The following is a 24,008-nucleotide window of genomic DNA, read 5'->3' on the forward strand; positions in this document are numbered from 1 at the left end:
CTACAGCTGTGCCATCGAGAGCATGGTTGTATTACTGCCTGGTATGGCAACTGTTCAGCATCCGACCCAGGACCTCTATACCAGGCAGTGTCAGATGAAGGCCCTAAAAATGGTCAAAGACTCCAGCCAACCTGAACATGGACTGTTCTCTTTGCTACCACATGGCAAGCAGTACCAGAGTGCCAAGTCTATGTCCAAAAGGCTTCTTAACAGCTTCTATCCCCAAGCCATAAGACTCCTGAACAGCTAATCAAAGGCTACCCAGACCCCTCTTTTATGCTGCTGCTACTCTCTGTTAATTGTCTATCATGTACATATTACCTCAATTACCTCAACTAACCGGTGCTCCCACACATTGACTCTGTACCGGTACCCTCTGTATATAGCCTCACTATTGTTATTTTACTCCTGCTGTTTTATGATTTGTTACATTTATTTTCTATTTTTTTACTTAACACTTTCTTTTCTTAAAACTTCTTAATGCATTGTTGGTTAAGGGCTTGTAAGTAAGCATTTCACTGTAAGGTCTACACTTGTTGTATTCGGCGCATGTGACAAATACAATTTTATTTTATTTGATAGCCCTAAAAAACAATAAAAAATATAGATATTTTACCTTTATTTAACTAGGGAAGTCAGTTAAAACCTCTACAGGATCGGTGTCCCCCCTGCAGGAGGGTTGAGCTAACATGTGCTAATGTGATTAGCATGACGTTGTAAGTAACAAGAACATTTCCCAGGACAAAGACATATCTGATATGGTTAGAAAGCTTCAATTCTTGTTAAGAACAAATTCTTATTTACAATGAAGGCCTAAACCGGCCAAACCTGGATAACACTGGGCCAATTGTGCGCCGCCCTATGGGACTCCCAATTACGGCCGGTTGTGATACAGTCTGGAATCGAACCAGGGTGTCTGTAGTGACGCATCAAGCACTGAGATGCAGTGCCTTAGACCGCTGCGCCACTCGGGAGCCCTGAGTGTATATAACTATAACATATTGGGTGTACTTTGTATACAAGATAAGAGTGCAGTACCTTCAGCACAGCTGTCTGGGTCATGAGTCTGTTGTAACCAGGCTGACACCTTCCCATTCACCCCAGGGTTGACCGAGGGAAACTCTGACAGTGTTGGTGCAGCTATCTCACCCATGTAAGAGCCTGTAGTGCTTTGGTAGTGTTGGTAGGAAGACTGGTATACGGACGAGAGAGAGAGAGAGAGAGAGAGAGAGAGAGAGAGAGAGAGAGAGAGAGAGAGACAGACAGACAGACAGACGGACAGACGGACAGACAGACAGACAGAGAAGAAAGAGAGTCAATACAAGACTATGAACCACCATCATTACCAACAGAGACTGGATCTCTGCAAAGAGAATTTACCACGTCCTGCATGCCATTCCGCTGTGCTAGTCCAGCCACACTGGTGCCCTGGGACAAGGCCTGGAGGAAGCCATTGTGCACTTGAGCAGCCTCATTCTTCTTGAACATGCGGTGGGCACTCAGCTTGGTCACCCAGATGTAGAACAGTTCATGACTCTTGGCCTAGGAGACGAAATAACAGGAAGAGTGGCGTCAAGTTCATTTTAATTACTACAGGCATCTAAAAGTAATCCCAAAAAGATAATCCAACTCAACTGTTCTTCAATTTAACCTTGGACAATACTCAACTTAGTTTATTAAATTGTGTACACTGCTGTTCAAAAGTTGGGGGTCACTGAGAAATGTCCTTGTTTTTGAAAGAAAAGCTATTTTTTTGTCCATTAAAATAACATCAAATTGATCAGAAACACAGTGTAGACATTGTTAATGTTGTAAATTACTATTGTAGCTGGAAACGTTAGATTTTTTAATGGAATATCTACATAGGTGTACAGAGGCCCATTATCAGCAACCATCACTCCTGTGTTCCAGACGCCTCACAAGTCCTCAACTGGCAGCTTCATTAAATAGTACCAGCAAAACACCCGTCTCAACGTCAACAGTGAAGAAGCGAATCCGGGATGTTGGCCTTCTAGGCAGATTTGCAAAGAAAAAGCGATATCTCAGACTGGCCAATAAAAAGATTAAGATGGGCAAAAGAACACAGACACTGGACAGAGGAACTCTGCCTAGGCCAGCATCCCAGATTCGCCTCTTCACTGTTGACGTTGAGACTGGTGTTTTGCTGGTACTATTTAATGAAGCTGCTAGTTGAGGACTTGTGAGGTGTCTGTTTCTCAAGCTAGACACTCTAATGTACTTGTGCTCTTGCTCAATTGTGCACTGGGGCCTCCCACTCCTCTTTCAATTCTGGTTTAGAGCCAGTGTGCCCTGTTCTGTGAATGGAGTAGTATACAGCGTTGTACGAGATCTTCAGTTTCTTGGCAATTTCTCACATGGAATAGCCTTCATTTCTCAGAACTAGAATAAACTGATGAGTTTCATAAGACAGTTATTTGTTTCTGGCCATTTTGCGCCTGTAATCGAACCCACAAATACTGATGCTCCAGATACTCAACTTGTCTAAAGAAGGTCCGTTTTATTGCTTCTTTAATCAGAACAACAGTTTCAGCTGTGTTGGCATAATTGCAAAAGGGTTTTCTAATGATCAATTAGCCTTTTAAAATGATAAACTTGAATTAGCTAACACAACATGTGTTGGAACACAAGATAATAATGGGCCTATGTACACCTATGTAGATATTCCATAGAAAAATCTGCCGTTTCCAGCACAATAGTCATTTATAACATTAACAATGTCTACACGGTATTTCTGATCAATTTGATGTTATTTTAATGGACAAAAAAAATGTGCTTTTCTTTCAAAAACAAGGACATCACTAAGTGACACCAAACTTTTGAATGTTAGTGTATGTAGTAGTACAAGGCAACAAGCTAAAATAAGGTGAAAGGGACGGGGCATACCTTCATGTGATATAGAATGTCTCCTGCATCCAAATTGATACGATTGGATTTCTTGTTGATTGACATGACTGCAAGGCTGATATCTAATGAACCATGGAGCTTTCCCCTTGTGATCTTTAAAGTAAAAATAAGTGCTTTCCATTATTAATGGGGAGGTTTTCATAATTTAACTAAAATATATAATTAAGGGAATGTGCACTTACATCTTGTTGGGTTTTGGAATATCGCAAGATCCCAGTTTCCAACACAAAGTACCTCTGAAAGTAGGATAAACACATGAATTAAGGCCAAAATGAACTAATTTCCAAAATAGTGATGAATGGACAGTTTGCTGACCTTGTGCCAGCCTTTCAGGGGCCATTTTCTCCTCTTGAGGAGGTATCCTTCACAGATGCCCGGGATGGTCAGGTCCTGGGGGTTGTCACCTGACGTCACGTCCACCTGAAGGTCGTCCATCACCTCCCAATCTTTAATGTTCTGAGGGTGAGACAACACCATAACAGACACATCAACAACTATCTAGAGACAGTCCTGTTGTTTGTGAAATGTTAACATCCAGTTTGAAGTTTTGTTTGGATATTTGATATTTAAACAAGTGCAGGATGGGCCTAAAACTCCTTACATATAGAATTTAATTAGTTCTGTCAGTGACTGTGGATGTGTTGATTGTTTTTTGAATTTGTTGATGTTGATTCTTTGTCATTGTGACTCTCTTGATGGAAGAGACATACTCACCCGGGAGTGACGGGAGGAGGCAGTGCTACTGCTCCGAGAGTGGGTGGGCTTGTTGCAGGTGGGAGGGGTCTTCTCCAGGCCACTCATCAGCGATTGGCTGCGGTTGAGCGTGGCCCCATAAGGATTTTGAAATGATTCCATTTTTTAAATTATAATGTCAGGCTTCCCTCCCTTGTGTTAATGGTAGATTTTTCAGTGAGACTGTCCTGCTACAAACTCCCTGTCATCTCAGGAGGGTATGGTTCTGAGAAAGAAAGTAAAACACATGAAAAGTGAGCAATAATCAAACAACCTTTACAGAAAAAAACTATGACTTATGTGGACAACACAGACACTGTACGTGGAAGGTTTTGAAATAGTTTTTTATTTAAGATGATCTCAATGGCATCTCAACAGAGCTGCATTCTTGGCCAAAAAATAATACTAAATCCTATGCACCCTTCCCCCAGAGGTGTCCAACACACCCGAACACTGACACAAATCTGTGAAACATACTAAACTTCGGAGGACTTGAGGGGACTCACTCTAAACTGGTTCCCAGAGAGATGCTTCACTTGGACACATGGCCTTGGCTTACCTGGATTGTACTGGATCTACCTTGTTCACCTTTTGTCAGTAAACAAATACTCTCTCACTAAAGACAAATCTAGGCAGTGCTATAATTCTGCAATAGTAGCCAGGCTCACATCAACATCTGGGGTAGACCAAATGGGTGTGGAAAGGGACCATCAGCACTGACGTGTAACTTTTTTTGAGTAAATTGCCCATTCTGAATTGGACAATTGTTTGCTGCAATTATGTGAATAAGAGGCTGAAGAGACTCTTCAACATGTTTGATTCACAAATCTCTTGTCTGAGGTCGTTGCATGAAGATATGAGGCCTGTATTCATAACTTGACAGCAGGTGTTATTTCTAAAATACTAAAACCACATCTAGGTCTTGGAAAATGGTTTCAATGGGGGCTTGTGACAGAACCTGAGATCCCTCTCAGCCTTGAACTACAGGTATTTGTGCTACTAAGCTATTTAAGATCAATGTCAGATTTCCCATCTAGTGTAATAACCATTTCCATTTCAATATACAGTAAAGGAAGAGCCATGATATCAGAGGCCATTGCCTGTAGGCTGGTAAGAGTTGTGCTCACTTCCTCCTAACAGGCTGGGAATCTGAGAACAGGATTAGCAACCTTCCTTCTAATTGGCTTAGCCAAGTCTTTTTTAGCAACACCCCGCCTGCACATGCAATAATGACATCACAAGGCAGAGAACACTGAAGCTAGGGGTGACAACAAAACAAAGTTTGAGCCCTATGTATGGGAGTGCTAGGCCTATGCAAAAGTGACACGTCTACAGCCATCAAAAACACAATAGATGATGTGTGTTAGGCTGTGAGGCTGTGTGTCCATGTGCACCCATGCAGGCTTGGCTTGGCTTGGTGTTACATGTGATGGTTGAGGACAGAGGTAGGGATGGGTGCCTCTCTGACCTCAGTCAGGAAAGCATGTGGCAGGAACTGGATAATGAGATTTGCTGCTAGCCAAGCTTGCTTACTCAACACAGAAAAATACACAATTACAGTGCATGCTCCGTGTATTGCCTTGCATGGCATTTTTCAGCGGGCAATTTATCCATTGGATTATGAATACTATGTGGGGATGTTGCATGCTAGGTGATGTTTATGGTTTACATTTGATCACACCAATTATCTATATGTTCAAGGGACCACTTCCAACTAACTGAATCAATTTCTTTTATTTTGACAGGGAGTCAATGAAGGATGAAGGATATGTCAGTCAAAACCGTCAAATAGGCCGGCACGATCTAAACGTGAATCGATTCACAATTGCAACTCGGTTCTAGAAACACAAGGCCCTCTACTTTCATATCCCGTCAAAGGGATAAATGTGTCACACCCTGATCTGTTTCACCTCTCTTTGTGATTATCTCCACCCCCCTCCAGGTGTCGCCCATCTTCCCCATCATCCCCCGTGTATTTATACCTGTGTTCTCTGTCTGTCTGTTGCCAGTTCGTCTTGTTTGTTCAAGCCTACCAGCGGTTTTTGTATCAGCTCCTGCTTTTCTCCCCACTTCTCTTTTCGCATCCTCCTGGTTTTGACCCCTGCCTACACTGAGCCCGCCCGCCTGTCCACTCTGCCTGCCCCTGAGCCTGTCTGCCGGTCAGTACCTTTGCCCCACCTCTGGATTACCGACCTCTGCCTGACCTGAGCCTGCCTGCCGTCCTGTATCTTTGCCCCTGTTGCTCTAATAAACATGTTTACTTCGACACGGTCTGCATCTGGGTCTTACCTGATTCCTGATAAAATGCTAAATATACACATGGCCTGACGTATTTCACACCCATAGTAACCTTACTATAAGGTTATTATCGTAAACTAAAAATGAAACTAAAAAGAATCATGAAAAAACTATTTAGTAAACTGAAATTAAATAATTAACAAACCCATTTGAAAAACTAAAACTCTACTGAGACTCCAAAACTAACTAAAATAAAGTAAAAATCATGAATTATGTTCGTATACTACATAGACACACCCGGCCTGCACAGCAGTGTAAAGGAAAACTGGAATATAACATTGCAGATAAAGTTTGGAATGACAATTTCTTGTGTACAACATCTAAAGAGCTGCATCACTATACTGAGAGCTTTGCCGTCTCTAAAAGGACAATTCACTGTTGGGGTAGGTTTCTCAAAAACAAGTGAAATCTCAAAAAAGATGTCTGGACCTTTCTATAACATACAAAAAATAGAGATTTGGTTGTAAAAATACAACTTCTCCTTTAGGCCTCACCTTTAATTGCTCTTTGTTGTTACGGAAATGTACCCACTACTACGGTTTACTTTGCATCTACGTCATCTCGATGAGTCTACGTTTATAACTAACCAAACCTATGACCTGACCCATCACCTTATGTATTACTGCCTCACAGTGGCAAGAAGTTATATCCCTAAAAATACAAAAACTATAGGCTACAACCCATAGCGCAGTGGCTGCGGTTCCAGATATTCAGGAACCCAACTTGCTCTTTGCTTAAAATACGGAGATTTCTACGCATGCGGGATCCATTAGTCTACCTCCTTTCAGCTGCTGCTCAGTGCTGTCACTGTGAGTTCACAGATAGAACAAGAGGCCAGCTGTTTCACCGTATGTATACATCTGTATGGAGTGAGGTGGCACTGGGCCGACATTCGGATGATTTTCTCACCAAAGAAAAGTCTGATCTCAATACAGTTTTCTATTCCCAAAACTATTATCAGTTGCAAACAGAGTACACAAAGTTTTGTAGACGTGACCCTTTGCCAAAATGTTGTTTACAAGGTGTGCAAGGGTGAATTTAGTTATTTAGTTAAGTATACGTGTACTTCACAGAGAAGGCGTTCCCTAACAGAAATATGCAAATACATGCTAGAACACGCCAATAGGATCTCGCTAGCGCATGCTTGGCTCTGCCCACCTCCTTGCTTATTCTGCTCACTATGCTTAATTTACTCCCATTGAAAACGACACAGATGAACTATATTGGGTTGGTTGTAAATATCTTTGGTGACTCCTCTGCTGCTTGAACACAAATCAGTTCGAACAAACAAAACGGAATTACCTTATTTACATAAGTATTCAGACCCTTTGCTATGAGACTCGAAATTGAGCTCAGGTGCATCGTGTTTCCATCAATCATCTTTGAGATGTTTCTACAATTTGGAGTCCACCTGTGATAAATTTAATTGATAGGACATGATTTGGAAAGGCACACACCTGTCTATATAAGGTCTCACAGATGACAATGCATGTCAGAGCAAAAAGCAAGCCATGAGGTAGAAAGAATTGTCCGCAGAGCTCTAAGACAGGATTGTGTTGAGGCACAGGTCTGGGGAAGGGTACCAAAACCTTTCTGCAGTATTGAAGGTCCCCAAGAACACAGTGGCCTCCATCATTCCTAGAGCTGGCCGCCCGGCCAAACTGAGCAATCGGGTAATAATGGCCTTGGCCAGGGATGTGACCAACAACCCGATGGTCACTCTGACAGAGCTCCTCTGTGGAGATAGGACAATCTTGCAGAATGATAACCATCTCAGCAGGTGCTTCAACAAAGTACTGAGTAAAGGGTCTAAATACAGTACTTATGTCAGTGTGGTATTTCAGTTATTTGTATTTTTATAAATTTGCAATCATTTATACAAACCTGTTTTTGCTTTGTCAGTATTGGGTATTGTGTGTAAATTGATGAGGGGAAAAACTATTTAATTCATTTTAAAATAAGGCTGTAACAAAATGTGGAAAAAGTCAAGTGGTCTGAATACTTTCCGAATGCACTTTATCAGACCGTAAATGACGGGTATGCAAAAAAACATGTATTTTTATCACTCTTATGTTGGTAACCAGTTCATAATAGCAATAAGAAACTTCGGGGGGTTGTTATATATGGCCAATATACCACGGCTAAGGGCTGTGTCCAGGCACTCCGTGTTGCACTGAACAGACCCTACCTGTAGTATTTTGGCCATATACCACACCTCCTCGGGCCTTATTGCATAATTATACCATTGCATTGTTGAATACTCGTTTCTGATTAGATGGAAGGACATTCTATTATTATTTTCCATAGAAAGCATAGCCCCTTGACTATCCCTTACATAATGCACGCTCTAGAATGCCCTTCAAGCCAATCAGAAACAAGTATTCAACAATGCCATGGTATAATTAGCGATATTGAATTGTGTTTGGTTGTCAACGCAAACAGATATCAACATTTGAAGGAGATGTATATTTTACTTGGATAGTTCCATCTGTACCACTGTCTGGATTTAATTCCAGTTTGTTTTCAAATTAATAATGTATATGTTAGATTCACATCTCCATTTTAAAAATCTAAGTTAAAGAATAGGATGTTTGGTTGAGATGGAGACGTGAATCCAACATATCAATTATTCATTGTAGACAAACTAGAATTAACGCCAGACAGTGGCACAGTAGCACAGATGGAATTATCCAAGATAAGTATCATTCAAATGTTGATATTTGGTTGTGTTGACAAGGAGATGATTGTGTACTACAGGAAAAGGAGGACCGAGCACACCCCCATTCTCATCAACAGGGCTGTAGTGGAGCAGGTTGAGAGCTTCAAGTTCCTTGGTGTCCACATCAACAACAAACTAGAATGGTCCAAACATACCAAGACAGTCGTGAAGAGGGCACGACAAAGCCTATTCCACCTCAGGAAACTAAAAAGATTTGGCATGGGTCCTGAGATCCTGAAAAGGTTCTACAGCTGCAACATCGAGAGCATCTGGTTGCATCACTGCCTGGTACGGCAATTGCTCAGCCTCTGATCGCAAGACACTACAGAGGGTAGTGCGTACAGCCCAGTACATCACTGGGGCTAATCTGCCTGCCATCCAGGACCTCTATACCAGGCGATGTCAGAGGAAGGCCCTAAAAATGGTCAAAGACCCCAGTACGCTGCTGCTACTTTCTGTTTGTCATATATGCATAGTCACTTTAATTATACCTTCATGTACATACTACCTCAATTGGGCCGACCAACCAGTGCTCCCGCACATTGGCTAACCGGGCTATCTGCATTGTGTCCCGCCACCCACCACCCGCCAACCCCTCTTTTACGCTACTGCTACTCTCTGTTCATACTGTATATGCATAGTCACTTTAACCATATCTACATGTACATATTACCTCAATCAGCCTGACTAACCGGTGTCTGTATGTAGCCTCGCTACTTTAATTTTTACTGTTTTATTTCTTTACCTACCTATTGTTCACCTAACACCTTTTTTGCACTATTGGTTAGAGCCTGTAAGTAAGCATTTCACTGTAAGGTCTACACCTGTTTGTATTCGGCACACGTAACAAATAAACTTTGATTTGATTTGAAATAGCTGTGCAGCGACACTTCCCATCCAACCTGACAGAGTTTGAGAGGACCTGCAGAGAAGAATGAGAGAAACTCCCCAAATACAGGTGACCCAAGCTTGTAGCATCATACCCAAGGAGACTTGATGTTGTAATCGCTGCCAAAGGTGTTTCAACAAAGTACTGAGTAAAGGGTCTGAATATTTATGTAAATATGGGGGGGTTAAATAAATTTGCTAAAATTTAATGGGAAAAAACTGTTTTTGCTCAGTCATTATGGGCTATTGTGTGTAGATTGATGAGGGGAAAAAACAATTTAGTCCATTTTAGAATAAGGCTGTAATGTGGAAAAAGTAAAGGGGTCTGAATACCTTCCTAACGTACTATATATAGGTTCGAACCTATGTTTTGCCTTTTGAATTAGAAATTTTTTAATTAAACACATTTTTTACTTCTTCTAATGACTTGCCAAACCTCGGTCTGGTCTGTCGAGTCTGCTTTGCGACGCGTTCCTGGAAGTATCGCGATGTTGTGCCTCTGGGATTGAAAACTCTGATGCCACTGTCTGACAATTGCGTGAGTGTACCACAGACAGGGTGAAGGTGGTGATCAAACAAGTGAGTCAACTTGCTATGTGGTTAAATAATACAAACTACTTGTTATTCTCAAGAAAGCACTATGCAAAAAGGCATAACCTTGGGCCTTATCACAAGGGTTAAATAGGGGCAAGGAGGCTCTTATCTAAAGCCTATTATGAATTATTGTCCCACACAACTTGACTCATGGTCTGAACTGAACAAAACCATTTTAATTAAGCATGGCACAAGTTTAAAATGTGGGATATTTTTTCTCCAACCATATATTGATTAAACATCTCCTTCATAGCCATAAGATCCTAGTCTGATTAATGATGTGCTTAATAAAGTGTTAAAAAAAATGTATTCTATACTAGCCAAATCTATAATTATCTGATTTATTGCAATATTTTTGTCCAATCACAACACTTTGAAATAGGTCAACCCAATAAATACTGTAGCTTTTTTTGGTTATGTGGTTGTTTGTTTAGTTGGCTAAAGTGTGAATGTTGAAATTGCAATTCATATACAATTCTTGGAAATTCCCCTTTCCTGATAAGTCATCTCGTCAAACTACACATTCAATAAATGCAAATATCAGTCTGTGTGCTTACCTGAAGTTCATGTGTGACCACTCTCATCATGGTAATTATTTTTTCTTCAAATGTCCAACAAACTTTGTGATTTCCCATTTGTTTGTCAAATCACAGAGCCTCACCATATCGCTGACCATGGCTTTCTCAACAAATATGCGGGAAAAACAAGAAATGCCTTCAAAAAGTGTTATAGAAACGGCCAATGACGGCTTCCCTGTCCACAAGCAATGAGTAAAATGTGCATCCCCCAAATCCATGGAGAGCAGTGCCACTGCGCAATGTGGCCAGGGCATTATCCGCATTAGCTTAAGGAATTAGATGTGCTTATGGGGTGTTGCTAGACATATAGACCTGGCAATTTATGGTGCACCTAGGCTTGTCTGTCCCTACATCTCCATTGGATAACTGCATGTTTTCAAGACATTTAAATCAAGTCTCTTCAATGTCGTTCTGCAGCATAGAATACACATGATCCAAGGTTTTGACATCATGTGAAAAGCTATTTTCTATTGTTAAATTAGAAACTCAAGAGGGCTATTTGAACAGGATACTTCATGTGATATAGCACACACACAATCAATTAATACGCAACCCTGTGGGTTAGTAGGGCTTGCCCTGTGACAGACTGATATTGAATTGAGATGAATATGTTAGGTTCTCTCCCACAAACCCAGAATAGCAGCGGTAATCGGTAATAGACTGACCCAAGTGAACATTCTGTAATCCCCAGATTAGCATTTGTCAGGATCTCCCCGAGACCACTTGTGTTTATTTTGGCTAGACTGATTCTCATTACTATTGCAACATGCATGACTCTTGGTAATGACTTTTGCAAATGTCTACTCAGATTTTGATATATTAAAAAAGGATCACCCTAGACTATTACCTCTTAACCTCTTTAACCAAGTAGGTTGGTGCATTTACTTTTTTTGCTGGAGCAGCAATGAGAGGTGGACGGGGTGGCGTTGCAGCATGGAGGCTGTCTGAGGGGTCATCATGGTCAGGTCGCTCACCAGCTTTCCCTGGACCAGGGTCACTGACGACAGCTTGGCAATAGTTCAACACCCCCTGCCGACTCAGTAATGTCTTCCATTTATGGGCCCTTAAAACAGTGGGAGGAAAAGTAAGACATTGCACAATTGCTTGTATTATAGTATCTCCACTGAAGTCATGTAATACAGTTTTGCTATACTGGTAGTAGGACCATCAGATTGTACTTACCCAATAATACCACCTGGGGCTGGTCCTCAAACTCAGAAACATCTGCTTCACCTTTGGCTCTTTAATAACAAATATAACAGTCTGGCCAATGAATAGAGGCCCCATGTTAATGTAAGGGCTGTCTGGCAGGTAGGACCTCATCACCTGTGGTTAAACAATTTTAAAAACGTCATATTAAAATCTTTCCAAATGCAAACGGCTATACAATTTGCCTCAAAGGCACAATATAAATAAACGTAATGTTGATTCCATGCTAGCAGAGCCTATGCTTGAGATGCAGAATGTCCTCTGAATTGGTGGGGTTGTTTTGGATCACAGCGATCATCTTACAGTCCTGGAACACTGTCTGCAAATCCTTCAAGAGCAACACCAGGCCACTTTCCTGTGAATAAACCAGGACTCATAAATCAGTCCACATCTCGATACCAGCTCACGTCACTACTATTCCTGACTGACCGGATGCTATTCCTAACTGACTGGATGGAGGAGCTCTCCTTTCAGCGCTACACAACTATAGATGTGTGTTTGTGTGGTGCTGAAAAGACAGCTCCAGTATGCACACGAACATTGACAGGTTGCTTGTGCTTGTTTTTCAGTTATAAACACATGCGCTGGACTTCACTGACCTCCTGAACTGGTTTGACCACTGCGCCACTCAGGAGCCCTACTGTTCTATGCAGGCAATAAAACCTGTGTTGCATGGAATAAAAGTGTTCATGTGTATACATTCCAATAATACAGTATATGGTGTGAGTTATACAATACAATACATCTTTCTGTCAATGTGATTATCTTTGTACAGTGATGGTCTTGGCTCAGGTTTGACATCAAAGAAAGGATGGATATGATGGTAGTGTACAGAGCATTTTGCACATCAAGCTTTCTGTAATAACTTTCCACCCAAGAGTAAAGCATGAAGTTGCCATTCGTTTTTTCTCCAGGTGTATTTTTAAAGGCTGTTGTTGCCATGCACTTGCTAGCCAGGTACTTGCTACAATGTAACTAGCTTTTTATGTAACTAGCCGGTGTAACTAACTAATGACGGCTAGTTAGGAAGTCATAAGGTGTACACTGTGTACAACCGAGGACATAGACTCGTGCTCCAACAACATGGTTTGACTCGACATGTAGCTGTATTCATTTAATAATGTAATTTTCTCGAAATCTAAAGGAACAACCAAGATTCGAGCAAATGCCTTAACTAGTTGAACATGTTATTTCTCCAACCTCGTGCAAATTACAAACTGACACGTTTTCATTTTCGTTTAAAAAAAATCATTTGATTTGACGGCCTGTATATGCGTAGTTCGAATATGCGTAGTTCAGCGCATAAGCTTAGCTTGCCACCTATTTCTCCTGGAGAAGCAGTTTCTGCCTCTCTTCATACAGTATTGTTTTTGGGTTTTTTTAAAAGTCAGCGAATGTTTGCGTAATATTTTACGTGAGACAGTGAACGTGATTACGTCGGTCAGGCTTTGCGTGGTTGTTGTACAAGCATGAGGCGCATACCCAGTTGCAGTACATTGAAGAATATCAGTGAAATAGGTCAATACTTTCATCCCCATGCCTCTTTGACAGCTTGCTGTCGAGCCTTATTTTCTCGGTCCTTTTGCACGAAATCTACGAGTGGTTCTACAACCATGGATCTCAGTGGCATGCGGAAAAAATACAAAGGAGACGAAGAGGTGAGAATAAACAATAGTTTTTATTTCTTACATTCTTGTTATGGCACAAGCTACCTCACTTACCCTTCTAATTTGGGTTGAATGTCAATGGCAAATGCAGATACTTGCATATTCCAGCGGCACAACAATGCCTATCCAGTTTGCCCACATTGTTTCAGTGGTGTATTATTTAGCACTGTTTTGAAGTGTAAATGACCTTGATGACCCCAACATTTCCATCACATTGCACTTTAGTCAAATGTAAAATCTGCTTACAAAGCTGACTTTGCTTACGTGCAACGTCTTGTGATGTAATGAAGGGGCATCTCCCAACAGCTCCACCACTGGCGAAAGGGAGCATAACGGCCCTATAATATACACTATATATGCAAAAGTCTGTGGACACCCCTTAAAATTAGTGGATTCCGGTATTTCATCCACACCCGTTGCTGACAGGTGTATACAATCGAGCACACAGCCATGCAATCTCTGTAGACAAACAGTGGCAGTAGATTTGCCTTTCTGAAGAGCTCAGAGACTTTCAACGTGGCACCATCATAGGATGTCACCTTTCCCACAAGTCAGTTTGTAAAATTGCTGCACTGCTAGAGCTGCCCTGGGGTGTTATTGTGAAGTGGAAACGTCTTTGGAGCAACAACGGCATAGCTGCGAAGTGGTAGACCACACAAAAAAAAAAAAAAAAATGTTTTATTTGTCACATACACATGGTTAGCAGATGTTAATGCGAGTGTAGCGAAATGCTTGTGCTTCTAGTTCCGACAATGCAGTAATAACGAACAAGTAATCTAACTAACAATTCCAAAAAAACTACTGTCTTATACACAGTGTAAGGGGATAAAGAATATGTACATAAGGATATATGAATGAGTGATGGTACAGAGCAGCATAGGCAAGATACAGTAGATGATATCGAGTACAGTATATACATATGAGATGAGTATGTAAACCAAGTGGCATAGTTAAAGTGGCTAGTGATACATGTATTACATAAGGATGCAGTCGATGATATAGAGTACAGTATCTACGTATGCATATGAGATGAATAATGTAGGGTAAGTAACATTATATAAGGTAGCATTGTTTAAAGTGGCTAGTGATATATTTACATCATTTCCCATCAATTCCCATTATTAAAGTGGCTGGAGTAGAGTCAGTGTCATTGACAGTGTGTTGGCAGTAGCCACTCAATGTTAGTGGTGGCTGTTTAACAGTCTGATGGCCTTGATAGAAGCTGTTTTTCAGTCTCTCGGTCCCACAAGCTCACAGAACGGGACCGTTGAGTGCTGAAGCGCGTAAAAATCTTTTGTCGTCGGTTGCAACACTCACTACCAACTTCCAAACTGCTTCTAGAAGCAACGTCAGCACAAGAACTGTTCCTCGGGAGCTTCATGAAATGGGTTTCCATGGCCGAAAAGGCACACACAAGTCTAAGATCACTATGCACAATGCCAAGCATTGGCTGGAGTGGTGTAAAGCTTGCTGCCTTTAAACTCTGGAGCAGTGGAAACACGTTCTCTGGAATAATGAATCACGCTTCACCATCTGGCAGTCCGACGGACAAATCTGGGTTTGGTGGATGGATGCCAGGAGAACGCTACTTACCCCAATGCATAGTGCCAACTGTAAAGTTTAGTGGAGGAGGAATAATGGTCTGGGGCTGTTTTTCATGGTTCAGGCCCTTTATTGTTCCAGTGAAGAAAGTTTTAACAACACAGTAAACAATGATATTCTAGACCAGGTTTCCCCAACTGGAAGCCCGCTGTCCGAATTTAGCCCTTTGGTGGTTTTATTTGTCCACCCAGGTTTTCTGAGAAAATAAATACATACATGTTTTGTTGTTAAACATATTAGACTAAAAACAGGAAAGGAAATCAGCTAAAAATGATTTTACTTTAAAAAATCTGTTCCCAAGTAGTCCCACGCATAATAGAGAAAAACGTGACCATATACAAATGTAAGCATGGTTAGAAATGATTCTGTTTCAGTCATACTGTATTTCTTGAGGTCAATTTGCCATATACAAATTATTGTAAATATGTTCCCGGCCCCCCGACCATCACCTCAAGATAAAATTGGCTCGCGGCTGAATCTAGTTGATGATCCATGTTCTAGACGATTCTGTGCTTCCTACTTTGTGGCAACAATTTGGGAAAGGCCCTTTCAAGTTTCAGCATGACAATGCCCTCGTGCACAAAGCGAGGTCCATACAGAAATGGTTTGTCAAGATCGGTATGGAAGAACTTGACTGACCTGGACAGAGCCCTGACCTCAACCCCATCTAACTCCTTTGGGATGAATTGGAACACCGACTGCAAGCCAGACCTAATTGCCAAACATCAATGCCTGACCTCACTAATGCTCTTGTGGCTGAATGGGAGCAAGTCCACGCAGCAAAGTTCCAACATCTAGTGGAAAGCCTTCCCAGAAGAGTGGAGGCTGTTATAAAAGCAAAGGGGGGACCAACTCCATATTAATTCCCATGATTTTAGAATGAGATGTTCAACAAGCAGCTGTCCACATACTAGAATAGAGAATTGTGTCACCTCTAGTCATAACATCTTTATCATCTACACTGTTATGAAGCTTCACTTCACTGCATACACCCCAGTAATTGGATAGATATCAGAAATGTATTGAAGATGGCATAATAGACATTGCTTAAAATGTATTTCCTTAAATGTCAATGTCTGCTTATGTTTTCAATGTAATGTGCATTTTGATGTAAAAGTGTCATTATATTGACATGTCGTAGTGCTTTGAGGAGAATCAGCTCGTGTCTCTGGACCCCATCAAGCAGTTTGGAGATTGGTTTGATCAAGCCACAAAATGTCCTGAAATTGGAGAGCCCAATGCAATGTGCATCGCCACATCCACTAAGTGAGTACCCCCATAAATACTCCATCAAACACAATGCTTGCTTCTTAAACTCAAATTGTAACACATTTTCTATCAATCTGCTTATTTCTCTGTGAAGAGAAGGACGTCCATCTGCTCGTATGGTCTTGTTAAAAGGCTACTGCGATGAAGGCTTCCGCTTCTTTACCAACTACGAGAGCCGGAAAGGTGGAGAGCTGGTTAGTGTCTGCTACTGTCATAAGGCAGGCATCTTCCTGTTCTCTCAAATGTATGAACTACTAGACTATGCCAAACTATTCTTAGGGTTGGGCAGTATACAGGATTTTACAATATACCGATATTGATGCACGGACCGGTTTGGGTTTTTACTTTACCTTCTATAACGGTATTTGAATGTTTGGTTTGTTAAATGTGATATGCCGTGTGTAACGTCCATTTTTATAGTTTACACCTTCTACTTGAGTCATCCTTCTCCGCTCTCTATATCTATGCCGCTTTCCACACAGACGTAGCCACGCCCCTTGTCACTCAAGGAGCGCATTTGTTGTTGCTTGACCACGAGACACTTCTGTTCAGTCTGCATGGTCAATCCAGCACATGCAACAATGTTGATGACAACGATGTTATTTCCACTTGTCTTCTTAATTTAAATCCACAAGCGTTCTATAATTACACAATTAGTTTAAGTTACATCTGCAAACAGCTACATTGTCTTTTCTTAGCACGTTTTAGCTAAATCCTGTTAGCTGCTAATCGCTATTTAGCTGGCAGTGTGGAAATTATCTAAAATGAGTGGAGGAAATGCAGAAATTGACGAAAATGCAGGAAATCATTTTAGGTTGAAGTTAAATTGAACAGTATAAAACAATCAGAAGGAAGAAAGACCCATTAAAATCACGTAGAATGTATGTGTTGCCACCGTAGCATCACGCACTACTCATAAAGCAAATGTCGAACTTTTATTATTTAAAAAATAAATTAAAAATAGTAAAATACCAGCAACACTAAAAACTACTGTGATATGATATGTGGGCCATATCGCCCAGCCATACTACTTCTGTTTGCAGACTTTACATCAGAATTTTTACTTTCCCTTCCTGTAGGAGAGCAACCCTTACGCATGTCTGTGCTTTTACTGGGAGCCCATCAACAGGCAGGTATGTGCTTCATTTTACCTCTTAAAATGTAGCCTACTTGTCAACCCATTGTTTTAATGTCTTCAAATATCTTCGATTTTCAAAAACACATTGTGATGTGGTTTTTTAATTAATTAACTAATGCAGGATGACACTGAATTTGCTGTACAGTAGTTGGCACTACCCTTGAGAATGTGTGTGTGCAGATCCGTATCGAGGGCAATGTGGAGAGAATCCCCTACCAGAGCTCCTGTGACTACTTCCACTCCCGGCCCAAGAGTAGCCAGATCGGGGCCATTGTGAGCAGACAAAGCACTGCCGTCCCTGACAGAAATGTAAGAACCAGTCCATGCTACTCCACTGTATTATTGCCATCCACCATTGAGGGTCTTATTCCCTCAAAATTAGGGAAATTAATGAAATATGTTCAATCTGGGCAATTCCAGGCCAGGATAGCCCAAAAATATTTTGGGGTATTGCAGATTGTTCTGCCAATTTTCACATAGAAACTTCATTGGGAGGAAGGATGCTTGACATGTATGACAAACATTTTTTTTGAAAATGATAATGAAATTGGCTATTTTAGGTCCTTTTGGTAGGCCATCATTGTAAATAAGAATTTGTTCTTAACTGACTCGTCTAGTTAAATGAATAAAAATAATAATATACACAGTAAAAAATAAATGTGAATGTGCAATCCTAAAGGAGGGCTGTGATTGGTAATGACCTATAATATACATGTCTATGTATTACATTTGTCTTTTCTTCAATGGTACCAGAGAGCCCACTCTGGAAATTGTATGTGTTTGAAGAGGATATTATTCCAAACGATGTATCAAAAAGGGTACTTTTGAGATATTCATGTTGTTTATGTTGAATAAATGAATGTTAAACATTTTATTTCAGAATCTCGAAATACTCCATACTTGAAAGCACACTGTAAAGAAGTATAATGACACCAAGATGTTTTCGTATCATGTATGGTTCACGGATCATAGGGTCTTACAGGAGGCATGTACAGTATACAGTTGAAGTCGGAAGTTTACATACACCTTAGCCAAATACGTTTAAACTCAGTTTTGCACAATTTTTGACATTTAATCCTATTAAAAATTCCCTGTCTTAGGTCAGTTAGGCTCACCACTTTATTTTAAGAATGGGAAATGTCAGAATAATAGCAGAGAGAATGATTCATTTCAGCTTTTATTTGTTTTATCACATTCCCAGTGGGTCAGATGTTTACGTACACTCGATTAGTATTTGATAGCATTGCCTTTAAATTGATTATCTTGGGTCAAATGTTTCGGGTAGCCTTCCACAAGCTTCCCACAATAAGATGGGTGAATTTTGACCCATTCCTCCTGACAAAGCTGGTGTAACTGAGTCAGGTTTGACTCAGTTCCTTGCTCGCACACACTTTTTCAGTTCTGCCCACACATGTTCTATGGGATTGAGGTCAGGGCTTTGTGATGGCCACTCCGATACCTTGACTTTGTTGTCCTTAAGCCATTTTGCCACAACCTTGAAAGTATGCTTGGGGTCATTGTCTATTTGGAAGAACCATTTGCGACCAAGCTTTAACTTCCTGACTGATGTCTTGAGATGTTGCTTCAATATATCCACATAATTTTCCTCCCTCATGATGCCATCTATTTTGTGAAGTTCACCAGTCCCTCCTGCAGCAAAGCACTCCCACAACATGATGCTGCCACCCCCGTGCTTCATGGTTGGGATGGTGTTCTTCGGCTTGCAAACCTCCCCATTTTGTGGAGTGGTTGAAATTTGTGGAGTGGTTTTACAGTTGAAGTTGGAAGTTTACATACACTTAGGTTGGAGTCATTAAAACTAGTTTTTCAAAGGGCCTAAAATGACCACTTTCCTTTCATCATGATAAAAATAAAGAGTGATATGTATGAGCCTGTCAAAAAAATAAAAAATAAAGAGTGATATGTATGAGCCTGTCAAATGTAAAAGCCTGTCAAAACATCCTTCCTCCCAATGAAGTTTCTCTGTGAGAATTGCCAGAATCTGAGATACACAAAATATTCTTGGTCTGTCCTGGCGTGGAATCGCCCATTTGACGGTTTTGTTTCACTCTGCAGTACCTGAGACAGAAAAATGTGGAGCTGGAGGAAAAGTACAAGGACACAGATGTCCCAATGCCTGACTATTGGTTAGTATTACTATCAAATCACCAGGAATTCTACATGACTTTGCCATGCCAAACCTGTGCAGTAAGTGGTCTTATCATGCAAGCCTGTTCTTGTTTTTGCCTGTCTCCAACAGGGGAGGCTATATCGTCAAGCCTTACATGATAGAGTTCTGGCAGGGTCAGACCAACAGGCTACATGACCGTATTGTTTTCACACGGCCGAAAAATGGAGAGAGTGTTCTAGAAGAGCATCAACATCATGCTGAGGCGGGCTGGGTGTACCAGAGGCTATCCCCTTGACAAGGACGGTTAGGGGAAATGGACTAAAGAGCAGGCTGGAGATTAGGGCTAGCGTACAACTCACTCCTGATGTCAACATCATCAATCAAACCACCATTATTTCAATACATGAGGAACACTTTGATGTTGAATAACTAAGTGCTATATGATGTGTATCTTATTAAGCCATAATTTGCTGTTCTGTTCAATTGGTATTGTTTTATACCAAATAAAGGAGACATTTTCTGGTTGGTTAGGAGGCCTGATTGTCTATTGTCTCCAAGGCAACAATGGAACATGATTCATGTGATGCAACTATGAACTATACAGTCTGGCACATAACCTGTGACACAAAGTTTTACTAATCTGAATATGCTATATGGAATGTTTTGCATTTTCTGACTCATGAAGTGCAAAGTCTGTCTAGTAGAGTAGTCACTGTTTGGTAATGATTGACAGAAAATCAGCAATGTGTTTCCGCAGGCCTCAACAACCTCTAGAAACTGTACTTGTAAAAAGCACAATCTCCAGTACTGTGTCAGTTATTTAACGTTCGTACATGAGTTCCATTCTATTGGAGCAAGGATAGCCTACATGGTCTGTCTAGCTGTTAATATGTCTTTTAATGGACCACATCCACAGCAGTTTCTCTGTCATAATGTAATAACGATAGTCTATTAGGCTGAAGTCCTTGTCTTGAATTTGTTATGGATTGGTTCGACGGGCAATCCGTGTCTGTGGATAAAACTGCCTTTGAAATAGACGTATGTTAAGGTATATTAAGGTGTGTATATATAAAGGTGTGTATATATATATATATATAGGTACAGTTGAAGTCGGAAGTTTACATACACTTAGGTTGGAGTCATTAAAACTCGTTTTTCAACCACTCCACAAATGTCTTGTTAACAAACTATAGTTTTGGCAAGGTGTTTAGGACATCTACTTTGTGCATAACACAAGTCATTTTCCCAACACTTGTTTACAGGTAAATTATTTAACTTATAATTCCCTGTATCACAATTCCAGTGGGGCAGAAGTTTACATGCGCTAAGTTTACTGTGCCTTTAAACAGCTTGGAAAATTCCAGAAAATATGTCATGGCTTTAGAAGCTTCCAATAGCCTAATTGACATCATTTGAGTCAATTCAAGGTGTACCTATGGATGTATTTTAAGGCCTACCTTCAAAATCGGTGCCTCTTTGCTTGACATCATGGTAAAATCAAAAGAAATCAGCCAAGACCTCAGAAAAAAATCTGTCTGGTTCAAGTCTGGTTCATCCTTGGGAGCAATTTCCAAATGCCTGAAGGTACCACCTTCATCTGTACAAACAATAGTACGCAAGTATAAACACCATGGGACCACACAGCTGTCATACCGCTCAGGAAGAAGATACATTCTGTCTCCTAGAGATGAACACTTACGTTTACATCTATTTTTCAGTTTTTGATTTGTTAAAAAAGTTTGAAATATCCAATAAATGTCGTTCCACTTCATGATTGTGTCCCACTTGTTGTTGATTCTTCACAAAAAAATACAGTTTTATATCTTTATGTTTGAAGCCTGAAATGTGGCAAAAGGTCGCAAAGTTCAAGGGGGCCGAATACTTTCACAAGGCACTGTAGTTGAATGTGCTGACAAAAAAATCACACAAAAATTATCAATGGAAATCAAATTTATCAACCCATGGAGGTCTGGATTTGGAGTCACACTCAAAATTAAAGTGGAAAACCACACTACAGGCTGATCCAACTTTGATGTAATGTCCTTAAAACAGGTCAAAATGAGGCTCAGTTGTGTGTGTGTGTGTGGCCTCCACGTGCCTGTATGACCTCCCTACAACGCCTGGGCATGCTCCTGATGTGGTGGCGGATGGTCTCCTGAGGGATCTCATCCCAGACCTGGACTAAAGCATCCGCCAACTCCTGGACAGTATGTGGTGCAACAGGGGCAATGGTTGGTGGATGGAGCGAGACAAGATGTGCCCAATTGGATTCAGGTCTGGGGAACGGGCGGGCCAGTCCATCTTGACCAAATTGACCAAATTGACCAAATACTTATTTTCCACTGTAATTTGCAAATAAATTCATAAAAAATCCTACAATGTGATTTTCTGGATATTTTTTTCTCATTTTGTCTGTCATAGTTGAAGTGCACCTATGATGAAAATTACAGGCCTCTCTCATCTTTTTAAGTGGGAGAACTTGCACAATTGGTGGCTGACTAAATACTTTTTTGCCCCACTGTATGTTATTTCTCTGTCCTGTGGTCCTCATCACTAAGACCATGTTCAGGGGACAACATTGAGTTCTCAGCCAGTGTGGCACGGATCGTCTTGAAGCGACCAGAGTGGGATACCTTAACATGGCGCCCTTCAGTGACCGACTTATCGACTATCTTCTCCAGTCTGGCACTGAACTGGTTGTCTGTGGGGATCTGAGAGCTGTTGGAATGCTTCTTATTCCCAGTGTTATTGCCATACTCTGGGGGGATCTTGTACAGAACCTTGACCTCAGACTTCTTGCTTGAGAAGGTCAGCTTCCACCAGCCAGGGTCAGCCACGGCACAGACAGAGACTGGAGGGGGTGCAGACTTAGGGAGGGAAAGGGCACCCGGTTTTGTCAATCAGTAATGTGGGTCTTTGTGACAGTTGCACAGCAAGAGGATTCAAGTTCAAGAGACAAAGGCAGGGGGGATTCTTGAGACAATGCTGACATGTTTCTTGTAGTTGATTGGCAGACTAAAGTGAAAATTATCCAGACCTTTAAAGCTGCAAAATGTAACTTTTTGGGTGACAAATTCACATAGGAATATTAGTTATAGATCTGTCATTCTCATTGAAAGCAAGTGTAAGAAGCGGTAGATCTGTTCTATGTGCGCTATTTGTATGATTCCTATTCTTAAGTTTAGTTTTTGCGACTTCTACTTTTGTTTTTGTACAGAAGCTTCAAACATCTGAAAATGCAGTATTTTGGGTTATTGAAAATATATTTCACAGCGGTTTCGACGGTACAATGATTCTCTACACTGATTGTTTCGTCACATAAACTGAAATTTGGCAAACTATTCGAATTTTAGCAACCAGGAAATAGCGGAGCAATTTCTGCATATTGCACCTTTAAATAAAATTGCATAAGCTGATGATGATAAACTTTTATCCTAATGGTCCAATGCAGCTGTTTTTACCTCAATATCAAATAATTTCTTGGTCATAATTATTTCCCTTACTGGGATTGTGGGAGGGGAAAACTGAAAACTGGCTGTTATTGACTGTCACGTTCTGACCATCGTTCGTGTGTGTTTTCCTTGTTTTAGTGTTGGTCAGGACATGAGCTGGGTGGGCATTCTATGTTGTGTGTCTGGTTTGTCTATTTCTATGTTTAGTCGGATATGGTTCTCAATCAGAGGCAGGTGTTAGTCATTGTCTTTGATTGGGAACCATATTTAGGTAGCCTGTTTTGTGTTGGGTTTTGTGGGTGATTGTTCCTGTCTTTGTGTTTGTGGCACCAGATAGGACTGTTTCGGTTTTTTCACGGTTCTTGTTTTGTAGATTGTTGTATTTTCATCTTTATTAAAGATGGACAAAACTAACCACACTGCATTTTGGTCCGCCTCTCTTTCCCCAGAAGAAAACCGTTACATTGACGGAGGTTTGGAACCAGGGGTTGGAACTGGAACAAAACCGGAAAAGGTTCAGGGGACAGAACCGAAAACTGGGAACAAAAGTAATCTATACTGTTCCGGAACAGAATCATTATTTTAAAAGCATGGGAACCGGTTAATTACTTTTAGCTCGCCAGCTCTGGTCCAACATGAAGCCAACTCTCTGAAGTTCAAAGATGTTCCTTCAAAGAAGCTGCTCCTCCATAGGTATAATTCTGTGGGCCTATTTCAGGTAATGCATGTCAAACAACAAGATGCCCAGTGCTTCAAGCCAAACCTCCTGCTCCACCCTCTCTCGCGCTCTCCAACACCCGCAAAAT

The 24,008-nt window shown here is 40.9% G+C and overlaps 3 protein-coding genes and 1 pseudogene across 5 annotated transcripts in view; 1 reads left to right on the forward strand and 3 right to left on the reverse strand.

Moving 5' to 3' along the window:
• The window catches only part of LOC112224151 (oxysterol-binding protein-related protein 7-like), a 22,079-nt gene extending 11,134 nt beyond the window's left edge, over nucleotides 1–10,945 (reverse strand). For all 3 annotated transcript variants that reach the window (XM_042305909.1, XM_042305908.1, XM_024387507.2), the window contains exons 1-7: nucleotides 10,714–10,945; nucleotides 3,640–3,883; nucleotides 3,241–3,381; nucleotides 3,108–3,161; nucleotides 2,905–3,018; nucleotides 1,381–1,542; nucleotides 1,039–1,192 (exon numbers count right to left, since the gene is read on the reverse strand). In XM_042305909.1, coding sequence (XP_042161843.1) covers nucleotides 1,039–1,192; nucleotides 1,381–1,542; nucleotides 2,905–3,018; nucleotides 3,108–3,161; nucleotides 3,241–3,381; nucleotides 3,640–3,780 — 766 coding nt within the window. In that variant the 5' untranslated portion in view covers nucleotides 3,781–3,883; nucleotides 10,714–10,945. The remainder of the gene's footprint in view (nucleotides 1–1,038; nucleotides 1,193–1,380; nucleotides 1,543–2,904; nucleotides 3,019–3,107; nucleotides 3,162–3,240; nucleotides 3,382–3,639; nucleotides 3,884–10,713) is intronic.
• Nucleotides 10,946–11,615: 670 nt separating this feature from the next.
• LOC112224751 lies at nucleotides 11,616–13,043 on the reverse strand (annotated as a pseudogene).
• Nucleotides 13,044–13,362: 319 nt separating this feature from the next.
• LOC112224150 (pyridoxine-5'-phosphate oxidase) lies at nucleotides 13,363–20,280 on the forward strand. Its single transcript, XM_024387506.2, has 7 exons — nucleotides 13,363–13,601; nucleotides 16,354–16,478; nucleotides 16,576–16,675; nucleotides 17,561–17,614; nucleotides 17,800–17,928; nucleotides 19,696–19,766; nucleotides 19,880–20,280. Exons 1-7 carry the CDS (start codon nucleotides 13,413–13,415, stop codon nucleotides 20,043–20,045), a joined length of 834 nt encoding a protein of 277 aa, XP_024243274.1. The 5' UTR covers nucleotides 13,363–13,412; the 3' UTR covers nucleotides 20,046–20,280.
• Nucleotides 20,281–22,275: 1,995 nt separating this feature from the next.
• Nucleotides 22,276–23,627, reverse strand: LOC112224750 (proline-rich protein 15-like protein B). The gene is made up of 2 exons (XM_042306281.1): nucleotides 23,618–23,627; nucleotides 22,276–22,601 (listed from the first exon to the last, which is right to left on the reverse strand). Exons 1-2 carry the CDS (start codon nucleotides 23,625–23,627, stop codon nucleotides 22,276–22,278), a joined length of 336 nt encoding a protein of 111 aa, XP_042162215.1.
• Between the last annotated feature and the right edge of the window lie 381 nt (nucleotides 23,628–24,008).

Source organism: Oncorhynchus tshawytscha, linkage group LG25, assembly GCF_018296145.1.
Source record: "Oncorhynchus tshawytscha isolate Ot180627B linkage group LG25, Otsh_v2.0, whole genome shotgun sequence".
Taxonomy (NCBI): domain Eukaryota; kingdom Metazoa; phylum Chordata; class Actinopteri; order Salmoniformes; family Salmonidae; genus Oncorhynchus; species Oncorhynchus tshawytscha.